The following is a 19,198-nucleotide window of genomic DNA, read 5'->3' as shown; positions in this document are numbered from 1 at the left end:
CAACTGCAAGCGGTGTGCCAGTGAAAGCACGCGGACCCCATAGACTATAAATGAGGTCCGTGTGCTTGCCGCCAGATCTCCGCAGGGATCATGCGGACAGGAAAGTAGTTCACAATCTATGGGGTCCATGTGCTTTTACTGCACAGTGCTTGCAGTTGCATTCGGTATTCTGTTCGGGGGTCCCCATGCGGACTACCCAAACAATACCGGAATATCAGAATGCCAAATGCAGATGTGAATGAAGGGTCTCTCTGTTTAATACAAGTCTCTTCATCAGCGGGACCATATGGATATTAACTGGTTAGAGAAATATGGACTGGATAGCTGTAACTATAAAAAGGTGGGAACAGTAGTAGACAATTCTTGTTTGTGTCTGTGTTCCTTACCATATTACTTTTATTGCCAAATATAGAGAAGCATCTCTTTGGAAATGGTTTGTTTTCTTCCCTCTAAGATCCAATCCCATAAGGGAACACAGACTTCACATAAAACCATGTAAATAGGCTCTAAGTAAGCTAAGCCCTTGGTCAACAACCGTGTGTGGTAATACAATGAAACCTGATTGAGTAAGTTATTCATATATTTGATTATGTAAGTTATTCATATATTGTATCGCAATTAAAATGCATGGACAAAACTAAATGTACTGGTATGACTACTCGGTTTCATACTTATTTGTGTTTGAGGACAATAGAAAAACCACAGAAATTTCCATGATGGATACATAGTTAATACATTAGGGAAAAGGTGCAGATCCTTCAAGTACAACTTATAATCCTACAGCGCTGATCCGTGGAAAGGCAAAAAACACTATGATTTGGACACTAGTTGTCCCATATTAGGGGGAAGTTCTATCTCAGTTCCAAGTTGGCTACCAGAATAAATCCCTGGTTCAGTGTCCCATCTCCAAGAACCTAGTTCCTATAATTTGTAGTTAAATTTTCATGATCACTATATAGCATTGATTTTTTTATACATATATTATATTTTATACATGATGGAAGAAATTATTAGACCATCATTAGAGGTGAGTGAATACTATTTGAAACAGCCGTTTCGAATAGCATGCTCCCATAGATATGAATGGAAGCAGCCGGCATGCAGACTTTGCTGGCAGCCGACCGCTTAACTCCCCGTGTGCCGGCTACGTCCATTCATTTCTATGGGAGTGTGCTATTCGAAATGGCTGTTTCGAATAGTGTTCGCTCATCTCTAACATCTGTAACAATACATCTGAGTAAATATGATGAGATATCTACAAGAGAAATCAACATCCTCCACCTCAAGATTTGGTTGAAAGCTACATGACTAGTCCTCTAACTTGAGTAACTGTAATGTTTATTGAGGATTTTTATACATAACAGGAAGATAAATAAGTCCAACAAGTATAATGAGAAAGGGGAAAGACATAACCGCCAGACCCGAATTGAGTAGCGACCAGAGTATTAAATTGAAGGAATAAAACATCAAACCAAGAGAACAGGGGAAGACAAACACACAGAAACAAGAGGGGGAGGGAGGGAAAGGGGGAGAGAGATGTAGGATCAGAGACCACGCAATGCACAGTGAGCATCCCAGGGGGACCAAATAGAGTGGAAAGCATCTAGAGTATTGTTGAGGCTAGCAGTCAAAAATTCGAGACTCCTCATGTCCTTAATACGGGCCAAGAGCTCAATACCAGAGGGAGTGTTCACACTCCTCCAATGCTTGGCAATGAGAGTCTTCGCAGCTGTACAGAGATGAAGGAACAGACGGGAAGTCCTATTTCCCAGGTGTCTGGGAGGGAGGTTCAGCATGTACTTAGGGGGATCTAAAGGGACCCCTTGTAGAAAAAAAAACAAAAAAAACGAATCTGTTAAGGCTTTAAACTCCCGCCAGAAACCTAGGACAAGAGGACAAGTCTAAAAAATGTGATACAAGGTACCCACCGTGGCATTACAGCGCCAACACTCTGAGGGAAGTGCAGGATTCAAGGCATGAAGGAGGGCCGGTGTGTGGTACCAATGCATCAGGAGTTTGTACTGCATTTCCCTAAAGGTTATGCACCGACAGGATTTCTGAGCGCGAGACCAGACAATCTGCCACTGTCCCGGGGAGATAGCTACACCCACCGCCTCTTCCCATTTAGCCATATAATGGTGTCGAAGAGAACCAGTCGCCTGAGAGGAAAGGAGCTGGTACATGGAGGCGATGAGGCTTCTAGTAGAATATATGATTATGTTTATAGGAATACTCCTTTAACGTTAAAATCTTTTTTCTTAGCATAGTACACGTTGTAAGCCGATGGCTGGTCAGGTAATGGAGGGGGTGTACATCTTACCCAGACTACTCAGGTGGGTGAGATGAGGAAACTCCAGGAATGTTTGTTCTCAGCAGACATTTGTCTGCTGAGCATTTTGGTAAATGCTAAGTACTGGGCTGGATTTTTAGGAATGACAAGTAGGATTGGTAGTGGGATTTGTTATTCCACCCCCCTCCAGTCCACACTTTGGGGATGTTCCGGCAGCGACTCAGCTGCAGAGAGTTTTCTCGTCAAGGAGGCTTAAGAAGTCAGCTCTAGCAGCAACACTTTGGCAGAGCTTGGCTGGAGAGTGAAAGAGAGAGGTCATATTTTTTGGAGCTGTGTCCTGAATGACTCAACTGGCTTTTGGATTTCTGTTATTCTAGGTGAGGTAACCTATTCTATGTTTAGTTAGCGCCTAGCCGGGCAGGGATTTATTTTTGTATTGTTTTCCTTTTGTTGCTGCACTATATTTTTGAGTGAAAATAAACTCTACCTTTGTTTTGGACTAAAAGAAACTGGACCTGTGTGTCTATGCCACCCCACCTAGCAACCCCAGACCCTGACAACAACTTGAAAGCAACCAGTAATATCACTTGAGGAAACAAAGTTTTATAGGAGTTTTTGCTGCAAAAAATATTGACGATCTACCCTAAAGATGTTTCACTAATATAAGGCTCCGTCACAGAGGTCCTCTTTCCTCAACAGCTTTCAGTTTAAAAACAATACTAGACAGACCACATTATAGTCAAGGGTGTTCCCCGGGTTACATGGGTAACCTTCTTTAAGCAGTCCGGTGTTCAGGTCCTTAGGATAGGTCATCAATATTTTTAGCTGGAAAAACACTTTTAATAAACCCTACTACAGGTGCATCTATCTCTCCATCTATCACTATCCACATTTCTACAAATAAATGTACAGAATCAAGAAGTCTCCTGTCTTCAGTTCTGAGATAATAGGAAGTACAGCTACCGCTAAAAAAATAGACCATGTTCAAGGATGTCCAAGGTGACAGTCTGAATCACAGCTACTTTCAACTTTGGATGGAATATAGTAGCATAAAAGGCAAACATATAACCATTATGACCTCCCATATATCCAAGATATATGAGTAAAGTAGTAATACTGTCACATAACTCCCTAGATTAGACATGTGATTTAAAGAAAACAGTATTAGCTTGTGTTATTGTATGGGACTGCTATGGATATGACACCGTATACTAGCATGTCTTTCTAATATTGACCCTGCTGAAAAGGAGTAGTAAAAGAAAATAAGAAATACATTTTATGTGTATATGAAGCAAATGAGAGCGGCGTCTACTTAAAGGCTGCTTGGGACCGTTAAACCACCAGCACGCTGTTAAGCAGATGGGGTTTCGAGGACCCAAACCTCTGTATCCTACCTCTACTTATCATAGGTATTCTTAGTAGTCAAAGTTTAAAGATCCCCAATGTCCAATGAAATGAGTCTGCTGAGGGACTCTGGAACATGTGCATTGTGTGCAGTGAAGCAGAGGTACGTACATCTTACTTCATTGTACCTGCTCTGCACTTCAGGCACATAACCAGTGAAGCAAAGTGTATTGACTTCAGCTGCACTGCACACAAATGGGATCGTCAGTGTTTGACTACTAAGTATACCGGTAGTGATTGTTGGTAGAGATTGGGAATCTAAACCCAAGTGGCTTAACAGCATTTTGGTAGTTTAGTGAGCCCAAAGAACCTGACAAGTTGCCTTTAACTGAGAATTCTTTATTCTATTCTAGCGCCTTTGTAGAAACATCTTAAATAAAACTGGTATTAAGGAGAAAATATATAGACTTAGTGGCCCAGATTTATAAAGACTGGAATTACTCCGAATTGCCCTGAAGCGGAGGAGAGTTCTCCTCCTCATATATGACAAGACGCACACCTCTATATAAATAAGATAAAAGATAAGATAATCCTTTAATAGTCCCACAATGGGGAAATTTCAGTGCACCCTCCGCTGAGCTATGCGCCTGTGCTGAAATGCTCATGTCATGTACACCAGATTTCTGGCGCAAAGGATAGTAAATATGGCGGGGCCAATAGCCCCACCTCTGCATACCTTCAACACAGTCTCTTTTTGGGAAAGTGACAAAGGAGGTGCACATTTGAAAAAGTTGCAATTTTTTTTACTTTGCACATCAGATAACTGACATACAAGGCATAATAAATATGGGACATTGTTTGCAGAAACATCTAACCTACATGTAATCTAGATGGCTGTACAACTATAAATTGTAGCGCTATTGCTGAATAAAAGAAGCAAAATACTTTCTTTGCGGCAATAGATCAATTGAAAATTTTACAATAAGATAGAAACTAAAAAGCACACAGGCAGCTAAAACACTTGAGTAAAGGTCAGACCATAAACAAGCGGTGTCTTGTCCAAGACTACTTTGTAACACAATTACCGCCAAAACAGAGTATGCGATTTTAAAGGTGTTCAAAATGACCATACAAAACTGTCTGCACTGATTATATAGCCACATACACAATTGCTTCACATCATGTGTTAGACTGTGAGACATCATATCATCCCCTAGGGACGATATGGAAAGGGAAATTTCTACAATCACTTTCAAGCCCCATTGCACTAATTTAGAGATATCATTAAAACATACCTCCACGTATAAAACAACTTTTCATAAATGAATAGTAGAGATGACTATTATAAGAAACATGTTTCCTTCTCCATTTATCAAGGCCAGTTACAATTTATATAGAAGTCTATGGAGAGGAAAGGGGGGAGAAGCCCGCTGGAAAACACTCAAAAAAAGACTGCTGTTGCTAAGCGTTGCTATAGTGTGAGTGAGAGAGCTCTTCTGACACTGCTATCTTTTAAGAGAAGGCTGTACTGCTGCACAGAATGAAGTAACACATTGATTAAATAGCCGGCAGCAGCCTCCTCCTCCGCCCTCATTTCTCCATAGACTTCTGTGTGTGATGTTGTGAACAGAGACAGATTATATACAAATGCACAGACTGAGTGAAATAAGAGGGACAGCATTTAATAAGTGTCATACTTCTTTAATTATATATTATAAAGTTTTTTATAGTCACTTTTATGAATTATAATACAAGGTAAGGTTTGGCAAATACAACATGATATCATCCCATTGTTTTTTTTTTTTCAACATGCTGCCTTTGCTTACATCAGCAGTAGTTTTTCTTCTTCAGTATGAACATGCGCAGTTGGTATCCATTCTTTCAGTGTGTATTTACTCTTACAGGTGAAGACTATGGAGGGGTCATTACATGGGGAGAAGGTATATTAAGAAGACAAATGCAAACTTTCATGGCATGGTGAAAAATGGGAAAAGGAATGACCTGAGTTATAATAGACCAAGATGAAGTGGCTGATGAGAACCTCTCTGTGTAGTCGGAGAGTTAGACATGGTTTTATAACCTACACATAGATATTACACTGCGAATAAAAAGGTGTATCCTCAAACTTTCCTTTTATCAGCAGAGATAAATTAATTTGTCCATGTAACTCCACGTTCATAGTCCCTTGGTATACATAGCGCCACCCTTTCTGATAACAAAACCGTAAACATTCAATTTATAATGGAAAGTGGTGGTTACAAGTAATCCTTCTGAGGTCGAGTTTATTGACATTATTCATGACAATCATGGCAGACATCCCAGCCAAATTCACAGGAAAATAACTGGTGGTACGGTATCTTGATAAACAATATTTCCTTATAATGTCTCCTATATGCACATCACGCCTGGTTAAAAATAAGACAGCGGCTCTTCAATTGCACTTGTAGAAGGGATTGCCAAGCATAGCACTTGCTGCACAACTCCTCTAGGTATGTTATCACGTAATATCTACTCCATAGTGTAGAGCGGTCAGGACATGCTGAATGTTGTAGTTTCAGAAGAACTAGAGAGCTACAGGATGGAGATTGCTGTCCTTTTAGCAGGATGAGGTAAGCTCCCTGTAGTGGTGCCGGCAGGCATCCTGCACATTCTGGTTGCAATGGATGATCAGGCTTTTTTTTCTTTAACATTTTTGATACATGAGGCCAATAGCCTGGTGCAGTTTCTATAGTTCTTCAGCACTTCTCAATCAGATATACTCTACCCGTATCTTATAATGGAGCATAGCTGTATACAGTGAGGTGTTAAATGAGAACACTATACCTCGCTGCGTGCATAAGTAGATCATGAACTGTTTGTTCAAGTTACTCCAATGACCTCAGGCCAGCATGTGCTTGGTTATTGGGAATAAGAAACAGGAATAGATTTGCTTCTATTGGCACTCCTTAAAGGCTTGCACAAACAGTAAAACATAATAAGATTCTGCAGAATACACTGTGCATATAATATGCAGTCCTTGCTGATAAATTATTATTGGGGACTTCAACTACTCGGATGGCAAATGGGAGGTGAAAGTCTACACTTCCAATAAAGATAACAGTCAGGGGTTTAAAAAGTGGTAGGGGGCCAGTTGGAGTTGCCCTAGTGCACGACCACTGTTTTACTTCTAAAGATACTACCGCTCTACCAGAAGAGATCTGCACTCATCTCTGTTGTGAATGAAGGTCACTGTGCTGAACTTTCCAGACAGCATACATAAGTGCAGATCTCTGCTGCCGGTGATGTATTTACAGGGGAGACAATAGCTGGGGTATTGATGACCTATGCTAAGGATAGGTCATCAATAAGAGATTAGTGGGAGTCCAACACCCAGGGACCCTGCTGGTCAAATATTTGAAAGACTGTGGTGCTTCTGAGAGCGCCGAAACCCTTTCACTATTCATATTGCACACTATCTGTTTATAGTTGCCATGCAATGTAATTACAGCCGTGTCCTATAGAAGTGAACAGATCACGTACAATGTAAATAGTCTAGGGATTACGGAACTTGCATAAGCGCCAAAGACCCTTCAAATAGCTGATCAGCAGGGGTCTCCAACTGATCTCATAATGATGACCTAGTCTGATGATTGATCATCAATACAAACCAACTGGAATATCCCATTTTCTGCCTTCCATTTACTTCAATGGGAATTATTAGTCGGAATCTTCCCAAGAATAGAACATGATGTTTATTGTATTCTGCTACCTGCAAAATGCAGCAAGAGTTAAAAATCAGTATCTTCCTCACACTGAAATGAATGGAGGCTGGTTTCAGGTAGAATTTGGAGCTCATTTTGAGGCAGAATCTGCCTCAAACTCAGCATCAAATTCAGCCGTATTGTAAGCAGCCATTTTCTTGTGGCCTGTGGGCATGCGCAATCTGCTCTGCCCAATGGTCCGAGGCCTAGAAGTTATAAGCCACCGTCGGAAGAAGAGGATGAAGAGGACGCTGCTAATGAAGATGGATGGAGGCGGCGCTGGAGAGAGTTCTCTCGTAGCATTGAGGATGCCCCCAGTGCTGTTTGAGTTCTGGGACCCACCCCCAGTGCTGCAAGAGAGCTAATTTGCATACCGAGAGAAACCAGGATTGTATGCGAACGGTGGCGCGGAGAAGACGACGAAAGGTAGTATAAGAGTAGCCTTTCTTAAGGCTATTCCGACATGGTACCTAGAAAAAATTGTGTGTGAGTGATAAGATCCCTTTAAATGCTATCGTGGAGTATCTCAATGATAATAGCCTTATAACACAGTATCAGCATGGGTTTAAAGGGATCGGTCCTGTCAGTCTAATCTGATTAGATTTTATAAGGAGGCAAGCTCCAGACTAGACTAGATTAGACTAGAGGCTGTAGATGTAGTGTATCAAGCACATAAAAGGTTGGTACATAAGACAAGAATATTGGGACTCTAGCAAAATATGGTTACCAGGATTTACAAATGGATCGTAGATTGGAAATATAGTTTTGTTATTACCTATTGTACATACTCAGATAGGGTCACAGGCACCAGTGGTGTGCCACAAGGATCAGCATGTGGCCCTTATTCTTAATTAAAATATTTGTATCAATGATCTGGTAGAGTGTTTGCAGAGAAGACTCTCTATATTTACAGATAATAGTACACTCTGTAAGGTAGTCACTGCAAAGGATAATATTACATATTATATTACAGAAGGAATTGAGGAAGCAGGAAGCTTGGACACGGATATGGCAAATTCATTTTGTTTTGTAAATATATTTTTATTGATTTTCAAAGTTTAAATTTGAATTTCAAAAGTACAGCAAAACATAAAAGTAAGACGTGCATAGCAAATGGAACAAACAAGGCGAATTAGCATATCAACTGATATCTGTCCCAACTCGGGAGTAGGCAAACAAAATGTAGAGTACACAATAAACATAAGAAATACATAGTCATGGTACATTAAACATTCCAGGGGGAGAGGAGGTCTCGCTTCAGAGGTGTGACTAGTTAGGATCTCTAGTAAAAGAGACCCAAGGCACCGACACTTAGGGTAAGTATAAAGCACCAAAAGTGAAAGCTCTTCCATCCGTGAGATCACCCACTTGCTCCGGAAGATCTCCTAGATTGCACAGGTGGAGCTGTCATACTTGTAAGGACAAATTCATTTTAATGTGGAACTCAACCCGGGAGCCCGCACTCTATATTTTCAGAGTGGAGCCTGCTGGGTGGCACTGACAGTATGAGCTGGGTAAATCTTGTGAGATCACACAGGTCCTAACCAAAACTTCTGGAGTATAATATGCTGAAGTCCAGGGAAGGTGACAAACATAATAAACAGTGTTACTCACCTGTAATAATGGTTTATGCGTGGTGAACCTCCCAAACATTTGGGGTGAAAGCCCAACCTTTTTGGGAACATTTGTAAAGAAAACTGCATAGGTGTAGCATCCTTCCCTGTGCAGACTTCTGCGTTATCCTACAGCCGCATAGTACGGCACAGGAGCCATGTCCACTTTTAATGCCCTGCTCCTGGACCTCTTTATGTATTCTGTTTTAGCACAGCTGAGAGTTTGTTTTTGTGTGTCGGTCCAGCCAGTACTCTGAGTTGCCTCTGGTCTGCTAAGAGTTAACATAGTTGCTCTGTTATTGACATATTACCTTCCAATCACATCTGGGGGAGATTAAGGGGTTTCCATATACAGCCCGTTAGTCCACACATGAGTGCTTGCTATTAGTCTCTTAGAGCCTGCTAGTGTATTACTGTCTCTCTGATATTCTGTATTCTGACCTTAGCTTTGACTATTCTTCTGGATTCCGATTTTGTGCATAGTTGCCTGTCTGGTTCCGATGCCTTGGCTAGTTTTATCTCTCGTTCTTTTTGTTTGTCTTGCCTCTTCTTGTTATTCTATTTGACAAAAAAGCAACTTTTTAAATACAGTGTCAGGTTTGCCATTGTTCATTACTATAAGGCTAAGGCCCCATGTTGTGGAAACGCAGCTTTTTTTGTTACAGATATTGTTGCGTTTTTTTGAGCCAAAGCCAGGACTAGATTAAGCAGAAGTTAGAAGTATAAGAGCTTTCCATATATTTACGATTCCATTTGTAGCCACTATTCACTTAAATGGATTGGACATGAACTGGAATATCAGATGTAGTCTATGAACATGAGCGACACCGTTTTTGACAGAAAAATAGAAATCTCCATTAGCTTTATCACTCTGCAGTAAAGATGTCTGATTCCAGAATGGTTCTGCTTTATTATTCACAAATAAGGAGGACAATTTATTTATTTTCCATTATTGTTGCACAATCTATCTGAGAGTAAAAGCATATTAAGCACTTCCATGGTATCCTCCATTTATCGTTCATTTGCGATGAGTCAATCTGTGGGAGGACACTAAAAAAGGCAGTTTTGCAGACAAGAACTTCATATTGACTCAATTTAGTACTTACATTTATTTGTAGATCTTTAGCCTTCACATGGAGCTGTATCCTTGCTCTTCAAGGAAAACCATCCAGGAGAATTATTATGGTTTACCAAGCAGTCTGCTGTTCACCATTGGTGTACTTGGTAACGTCATTGCTCTTATCATACTATGGAACAACAAGCAGAACATAAAAAAGAAGAAGAAATCCATTTTCTACCTACTGGTTACTGGTCTTACAATCGTAAATTTGTTGGGGAAGTTAATGGTATGTCCCGTGGTGTTGGGTGCTTATTCAAAAAACCAAACGCTAGTCCAGTTGTCTGGCAGCAATTCTCTATGTCAATATTTTGCCTTCTGCATGACCTTCTTTGGGCTGGCTCAAACCCTCATTCTTCTAGCTATGGTCCTAGACTGTTGGCTTGCATTGGCCCAACCATTTATTTACCATAGCTATATTACTAACAAAGTTGGGATTTTAGTCCCTCTAAAGTCCTGCATCTTTAGCCTTGGATTTTGCTCCTTGCCCCTTTTTGGCATTGGAAATTTTGTACAGTATTGTCCTGGAACTTGGTGCTTTATCCAAATGACAGTGAAGAACTCTGAGCCAAGTCATCTTTTTTATTCGGTACTTTATGGCACAGTTATGGGGCTGCTGATCATAGCTATTGTTATCTTCAACGTGGACATCATGAGGCGTCTTTACAAGATGCACAGAAGGCAACCCAACAGGAATGCTATAGGTAATAAAGTTGGACTCAAGCCAATGAATGTAAAGCAAGCTGGTATGGAGGAACTAGATCACCTTATCCTCTTCGCTATCATGACCGTCTTATTTGTTGTCTGCTCACTGCCTCTAACTGTAAGTAGCTCTCTCAACAAATACATTAGACTGATACAACTAAGAGTGATAATTTTGTTGTTAATTTAATGCTGAAGTAGTGGTAATTTAGAAAAAATAAAAAAGGGACAAGTGGCTTAAAGAGAAACTCCATCAAGATGCTATAAAACTGTTAATAGCTTTGCAATGAATAACAGATCAAAGGGGTTTTTCCAACTCAGAGTTTCTCCTGCCCTCCTGTCTCCTCTCTCCTGCACTTCCTAGTCTTTAGCTATGGCCAGCAGTGTACTCCAGGCTTTCTTTAAACTGCACAGTTATCTTTAGTTTTATATACAGAAATAACAGAGTCACTTATCAAGCTCTGCTCCAACTCTTATCATGGCTTAGCAACTACACTTTTCATACAGAGAGAATGAGAAGAGAATGGGGTGACTAGGAACAAAGACTGAGTCATTAACCCTACCACTAGAGCTAGATAAGGGAGGTGGTCTAGCAAATAAGCTGAGACTGAGGAGTCATATTCAACTGTGTGTGACAAAGAGTGGAAGATAGATAACCCAACTTGTTGAGTAAATCAATTGACTGTTAAGGGTTAGAGTCTAACCCTACATCTAAGCAAATTGGAGGTTTCAATTTTACTAAAAGGAGAAGTCAAGCTACAATTTTCCAGCTGACCTACTCAACTTAGTTGTTTATACTATTTCAGTAGTTATAGCATATATCCCTTGAGCAAGAGATCAACTAAAATTCCAACACTAAGGCTGAGGTCCGCGTTGCGTTGGAAACAGTACCTGCAAAGTGGATGGGATTTTGGATAATCCCATCCACACATTTCAGAAAAAAAAAATCTGCAGCAGGTCAATTATATCTATGTAAACACTGGTGGTTTCCGTATACATATAATAGAGATACAAAGTCAGAAGAGGAAAACTTTTGAAAAGTGCTGTAGAAAAAAACGCAATGTGTTTCCGCCGTGGTCTTTTCTGCAGCACTTTTCAGCTGCGGCTCGCTACCTGGTGCCTTAGTCTAAGGGACTTTTCAAAGGGAACTTGTTAAGGAATTTTGGTACACTATACCATTCACAGTTCTTATGTATCAGTGCATTTGTATTCTAAATAGCCCTATTCTATCACCATTCATTACCACAATTACAAATAAAAATCTTTTATACTCACCTATCATCGATATTCCCAATCCTTACATAACTCTTCACTGAAGCCAGGGAATTATACCTTGGCTCCACTGCAAATGCATCTGAGGTTTGGTGAGTAGGACTATTTGGATTAGAATAGGACTATTTGGGGCACTAAACTACTGATGGATATGGACCTGTGGGTGGTTTAGAGTCTAAAAGGTTTTCTTTAACTTCTGCATAAAATACTAAGAAACCAAACTATTGCATACAGTGACAGTAATTTGTATCCCTAAGGGTAAAAATATTACTCAAGAGTAGATGATGCTGATACAATCCTGTTCAAAGATCACATAACACAATCCCATTTGTAGTTTATCCGTTATGGGGAACTGCCAAACATCAGAGAACCTCACTGAGGGACTTTCCGAGTGGTGGAGTTGGGTGCACACTTACGGCTTGTGGTAGAACAGAAATGCAATCTACAAATTAAATGAACACGACTGCTTTGATTCTTTCTTAAAGAAACAGATCCCCTTTTTTGTCTACATTACAGTTAGAAAGTAAAATTGATTAAAAAAAACCAAAACCATAATAAGTTTGCTGTAGTTGAACAAAGAAAAAGAAGAAAACTGACATTCTGTAGCAACCAAACACAGTACAGCTTTCCTTTATTTTAGTGATCTTAAAAAAATTAAAGATTAGCTATGAATTGTTGCGATAGGTAACAACGGCAGTGTCCTTTTAAACACTTTCATAAATCTGACCCATTGTAAAAAAAGGGATTTATTTTAAAAAGTTGTCCAGGATTAGCGAAACATGACCACTTTCCTCCAGAAACAATGCTCCTTGTGTCTGGTATTATGAAAGAAATCAGCAATGTATTTCTAATCCATGAAAACCTACTTGGAAAGGATTACAAAAATCTCATAGACTACAAAGCAACAGCTGGTCACAAGAAAAAAATAAAGATAATAAAGTGACCAAAGACATCAAAAAAATTGCATCCATGAACACATTTTGGATTACTGATAATCTAGAGCCACAGCTAACAGCACAATTTCAGATGAAGGTATACTAGAAAGTATGAACTCTATAGAGACTGAGGCTATTTACATAGGTAACTGTGCCAACACTGTGACCAAGGGGCCCTAGAAGACAAGGCCCACTTCCTGCTACACTGCACCAAATACTCAGCTGTGAGGGTCGTTTACTTCCAAAAACTCTCTGCCCACATCCCGGTCTTCACATCTGCATTCTACTGGGAGAAGAGGAGTCTGCTGTGGATATTGCTGCCCAATATGTGTCCACCTGCCACTAAATGAGGGGAAGATGAGACCCCAAGGACTATTATACCCCAAATCACCCGCCCACCGACCCTACACCCATCCATACCCACATTTCCATTGTCCACCTGCCACCATAGGAGGAGAACGATGATACCCTAAGGACTATTGTATACCCCAAATCAACCTCCACCCATCCACCCTCTCCAAGCCTGCCCCCACCCCCTCTCTCATTCCAACCACTTTCTTTGCTTTGGCAATGCCAAATGTATATTCGGAAGTGCCAATAAAGCCTTTTTTGATTTTTTGATTAGGTATGCATATGGACTCACCATTTATAATACTGGTGTTTTCTTATGTGGCAGTGGGAGCTTTGGGTTTCCTCAGACATCACAACTTCTGCTCTCCCTCCCGTTTAGCTATGCCTCTTGGTGTTTCCATAACTGAAAACATATGGCTATATATGACTTTTATAAAAGAGCGTGGCTAAAAATATTCAGTTGTCCTATATCGTTATCTGACCCCAGATGACCCTTACTGTATATTATTTTTATCAGGATCTAGCTCCAAGTTTGTGTGGGCACTTGGGCACAGAACCTCAGGGGGCCCCTTAGCAGTGCAAGTCATGTAAATGATGGCGTAACAAAAATACCTAAAATTGAGTGGTTTTGCTGCTGAAACTTCTAATAAGGTGGTACTCCTTCTCTAGCTTTCACCCTTTGCATTGCATATATGTACACACACATTTATTGAGAGAGAGAAAGCAATATTATATAACAAACAATGGAAATGAGGGTCACTGCTTACAATAGGGCTGGCACCAGGGGTAAGAGTGATTGTTTGGTACAATGGCCCACCCAATGGTACAATGCTTTTAGGACATGTTTGAATTTGGGTATTAATCTAATAGTCAGGAGTAGAGCATTTCAGCACTGGTGGAACTTGAGAAAGAGCTGGGAGTGAGATGTTCAGACAGCAGAGGTATAAGTCTACGGACATTGGTGGAACAGAAAGGATGGGCAGGGTGGTAGACAGAGACGAGGGAAGAGATGCAGAGAGGTACAATGACTAAAGGCACAAAATGCTTGTTATATTAATCAACATAAGTGAATGCCTTTATGTGTGTTTGGACCATTTTTACCATTCCTCATATTTTCAGGCTCATGCAATACTTCCCGGTTTCTAGTTTCTGGTTGTAGGAGTATCAAGCTTTTCCAGGCAGTCCCCCCTCCCCCCCCCCCTGCAGCATCCATCTACTGCACCGTTGCTGTGGTTCAGTATAAGTGAGAGACCAAATACATAACGAAACCTCCATATCATCTCATCACAACAACATTCCCAATTACAGATATTGTGCAAATTAAGTTGCTTATGCTATGAAAATTGACATTGAAGATTGGGTTCCTACACTCCAAATAACCATTGCCAGATTGTGTCTAGATATCGGCTGACAGTTGTGCTGTAAAAGTGGACACATAAATCCCAACACACACAGACCTAGGGGAATATCCAATGGCTGAAAAATGACTAAAGACTGTGAATATATTACAATTCATCTTCTAGAACTGACATGACAGTAGGCTGGAGAGTGTAATGGGAAATGCTCATCGCAGCCTCAGCTGAAGGATATCAGGTGTAGATCACCAGGAATATAGTCCCCACTGCCCAAAAACACTTCTCCAAGACAATGAAGCAGGGATCTACCAGAGTATATAATCCATAAACCTCTATGCTTTTTCCCCTATACTCAATAAGTAGTAAATAGCAAGGTAAGTAACCAAGGACAAGATGTAGATTGCAGATAAAACTGCATTGCTCAAGGCCCTGATGATGGGCAATGGTACTCAGTTGTGCTTCGCGGTTGGGGTGTCCGGCTGGATATATATCCTAGAAGTCACGTCTCCATCCAAACCTTCCATAATGTGGCATATCCTATTTGGTCATGCCCCTGTGCATTATCGGTAAGGCAGGATGGGTCGCTATGGTAAATGTAGATGCCACATCCACCTAACAGCGCTGCACGAATAGTTCTATCATCTATCCTAAATGAATGAAGTGGACACAAGAAAACAATTCCATAAATGTGAAAAACATCTGGAAAGTAGTGTTTATTCCAGTTAAATATAGAGGAGATCCAGGATACTAACAGATGTGTGACGCTAGGTTCATTGCTGTGTTTGGGTTTCCATTTGGGGGCTCCACTTGGGGAACCCCCAAACGGAAACCTAATCCACTTAAAAAAGAAGATACTTTAGGAAACCTGCGGACCACATAGACTATAATGGCGTTTGCCCGATTTCTGCACAAAAAGTAGTACAAGCTTTGGTGTGAATAGTGTGTGAACAACACAGTGGCACAGCAACACTAGATAAAGATGGTGAAGAGCAGTAATTGTTGATAATTACACTAAATATTCATATCGTGACCTCCATTCTGTGGCAGGCATATAGTTTAAGATAGAAAAATGGTGCCCACAACACACCAGACAGCATAACATAGTATAAACCAGTTAACCCCACATATTCCAAAATTGTTACAACCATGGATAAAAGAGAAGGAACAGGGGAGATGGAGTTCAGTTACTATCGTATTGTTAGTCCCATTGGCTTAATGGGACATATAGATAAACGCATATATCATGCTCAGATATCTCAACAGAGGTGATGTTACCATTAGGGCCTAGGGCCTCAGGAAACACAGTTTTAACTGCAATCTACATCTTGTCCATGGCTACCTACCTAGCTATTTAGCCACCTCCTGATGATCCTGGGAATAGGGGGAAACGCGTAGAGGTTTATGTATTATATACTATTGTAGATTCCTGCTTCATTGTCTTGGAGAAGTCGTTTTGGGCATTGGGGACTATATATCCCTGGTGAGCTATGCCTGATATCCTTGAGGTTCAGCTGAGGCTGTGATGAGCGTTTACCATTACACTCTCCAGCCTACTATCATGTCAGTTCTAGGAGGTGAATTGTAATATATCCACAGGCTTTAGTCATTTATCAGCCACTGGAAATTCCCCTGGGTCCACTTTTTACAGCACAACAGTCAGACATTATCTAGACACAATCTGGCGATGCGTATTTGGAGTGTAGGAACCCTATCTTCACTGTCAATTTTCCTAGCATAAGCAACTTTATTTGGACAATATCTGTAATTGGGAATGTAGTTGCGATGAGATGATATGGAGGTTTCATTCCATATTTGGTCTCTCATTTATACTGAACCACCCCAATGGTTTTAACCTTGGATTTTATATTTAGTACTGATTCAGTTTTAGCCAAGTTCTATTACAAGTTATATTTAGTTACTCCATTCTGTGAATCTATTTAATAATACTGAGTAACTCTCCCACTGTCATTTTACACAACATTATATAGTGAAATATATATATATATTATTTATTTATTTATTTAAAGAAAAACAATTGTAGCAGCACCAGCAAATCTGGGAATCCTCCCATAAATTGCACAGCAGAAACCCCTCTCCAGGCAAAAGGGTTTGCAATAGAAAAAACAATCCGGTCTGCCAGCAAATTGTATTGATGGAAAAATGTCCTTTTATTGGAAAAAGCACTACGCCACGTATTGGTCCACACTTGGACCTTTCCCAAGTGCACTTGAGAAAGGTTCCAGTGTGGACCGACCAGAAGACCGGATTGTTTTATGTATCCTACTAATATTATAAGTGTGAAAGTTTGTGTGTTTGGATGTTTGTGAGTTTGGATGTTTGTTCCTCAATCACGCTAAAACGCCTGGACGGATTTGCGTGAAATTTTCCACAAACATAGTTTTCCCTTAGGATTGAGTCACAGGCTACTTGTGGTGCCACTAAACAACATGGCTTCCTAGCAGGAGACTCACAAAAGCAGGACTCCTAGCCCCAGCTATAGACTCGCACACACTGCCTGGCATTTCCTGCCTCAACCTGCCTGCACACTCCTACTGTCTCCTCAGGAGTAGCCCTCACTCTACTCACTCACATTTTACATATAGCTTTCCACTATATAACACATCACATTGTCTGTATCACGACATACACAATACAACACATCACATTGTCTGACACAATACAACACATCACATTGTCTGACACAGTACAACACATCACATTGTCTGTATCACGACATACACAATACAACACATCACATTGTCTGTATCACTACATACACACTACAACACATCACATTGTCTGTATCACGACATACACAATACAACACATCACATTGTCTGTATCACGACATACACAATACAACACATCACATTGTCTGACACAATACAACACATCACATTGTCTGCATCACTACATACACAATACAACACATCACATTGTCTGTATCACGACATACACAATACAACACATCACATTGTCTGTATCACGACATACACAATACAACACATCACATTGTCTGTATCACGGCATACACAATACAACACATCACATTGTCTGACACAATACAACACATCACATTGTCTGACACAATACAACACATCACATTGTCTAACACAATACAACACATCACATTGTCTGTATCACGACATACACAATACAACACATCACATCACATTTGCTAGCCCACCAAACTTTTTAAAGCACTTTTACAGTTTCACACGTCTGTGTCCACCCAATTCTCAAATCACCGCAGACGAAGTCGCGGGTAAAAGCTAATATATATATATATATATATATATATATATATATATATATATATATATACACAGTATACACTCACCAGCCACTTTATTAGGTACACCTGTCCAACTGCTCGTTAACACTTAATTTCTAATCAGCCAATCACATGGCGGCAACTCAGTGCATTTAGGCATGTAGACATGGTCAAGACAATCTCCTGCAGTTCAAACCGAGCATCAGTATGGGGAAGAAAGGTGATTTGAGTGCCTTTGAACGTGGCATGGTTGTTGGTGCCAGAAGGGCTGGTCTGAGTATTTCAGAAACTGCTGATCTACTGGGATTTTCACGCACAACCATCTCTAGGGTTTACAGAGAATGGTCCGAAAAAGAAAAAACATCCAGTGAGCGGCAGTTCTGTGGGCGGAAATGCGTTGTTGATGCCAGAGGTCAGAGGAGAATGGCCAGACTGGTTCGAGCTGATAGAAAGGCAACAGTGACTCAAATAGCCACCCGTTACAACCAAGGTAGCCAGAAGAGCATCTCTGAACGCACAGTACGTCGAACTTTGAGGCAGATGGGCTACAGCAGCAGAAGACCACACCGGGTGCCACTCCTTTCAGCTAAGAACAGGAAACTGAGGCTACAATTTGCACAAGCTCATCGAAATTGGACAATTGAAGATTGGAAAAACGTTGCCTGGTCTGATGAGTCTCGATTTCTGCTGCGACATTCGGATGGTAGGGTCAGAATTTGGCGTCAACAACATGAAAGCATGGATCCATCCTGCCTTGTATCAACGGTTCAGGCTGGTGGTGGTGGTGTCATGGTGTGGGGAATATTTTCTTGGCACTCTTTGGGCCCCTTGGTACCAATTGAGCATCGTTGCAACGCCAAAGCCTACCTGAGTATTGTTGCTGACCATGTCCATCCCTTTATGTCCATCCCACAATGTACCCAACATCTGATGGCTACTTTCAGCAGGATAATGCGCCATGTCATAAAGCTGGAATCATCTCAGACTGGTTTCTTGAACATGACAATGAGTTCACTGTACTCCAATGGCCTCCACAGTCACCAGATCTCAATCCAATAGAGCATCTTTGGGATGTGGTGGAACGGGAGATTCGCATCATGGATGTGCAGCCGACAAATCTGCGGCAACTGTGTGATGCCATCATGTCAATATGGACCAAAATCTCTGAGGAATGCTTCCAGCACCTTGTTGAATCTATGCCACGA

General features: G+C 40.8%; 1 protein-coding gene across 1 annotated transcript in view; it reads left to right on the top strand.

Annotated features, from left to right (window-relative positions):
* The first annotated feature begins 10,117 nt into the window (after positions 1-10,117).
* The window catches only part of LOC142214473 (prostaglandin D2 receptor-like), a 48,560-nt gene continuing 39,479 nt past the window's right edge, over positions 10,118-19,198 (top strand). Inside the window, exon 1 of the mRNA XM_075283419.1 lies at positions 10,118-10,927. Coding sequence (XP_075139520.1) covers positions 10,121-10,927 — 807 coding nt within the window. The 5' untranslated portion in view covers positions 10,118-10,120. The remainder of the gene's footprint in view (positions 10,928-19,198) is intronic.

The sequence above is a fragment of the Leptodactylus fuscus genome, chromosome 7 (genome assembly GCF_031893055.1).
Source record: "Leptodactylus fuscus isolate aLepFus1 chromosome 7, aLepFus1.hap2, whole genome shotgun sequence".
In the NCBI taxonomy this organism is placed as follows: domain Eukaryota; kingdom Metazoa; phylum Chordata; class Amphibia; order Anura; family Leptodactylidae; genus Leptodactylus; species Leptodactylus fuscus.
This window is presented reverse-complemented; position numbering and strand designations above follow the sequence as displayed.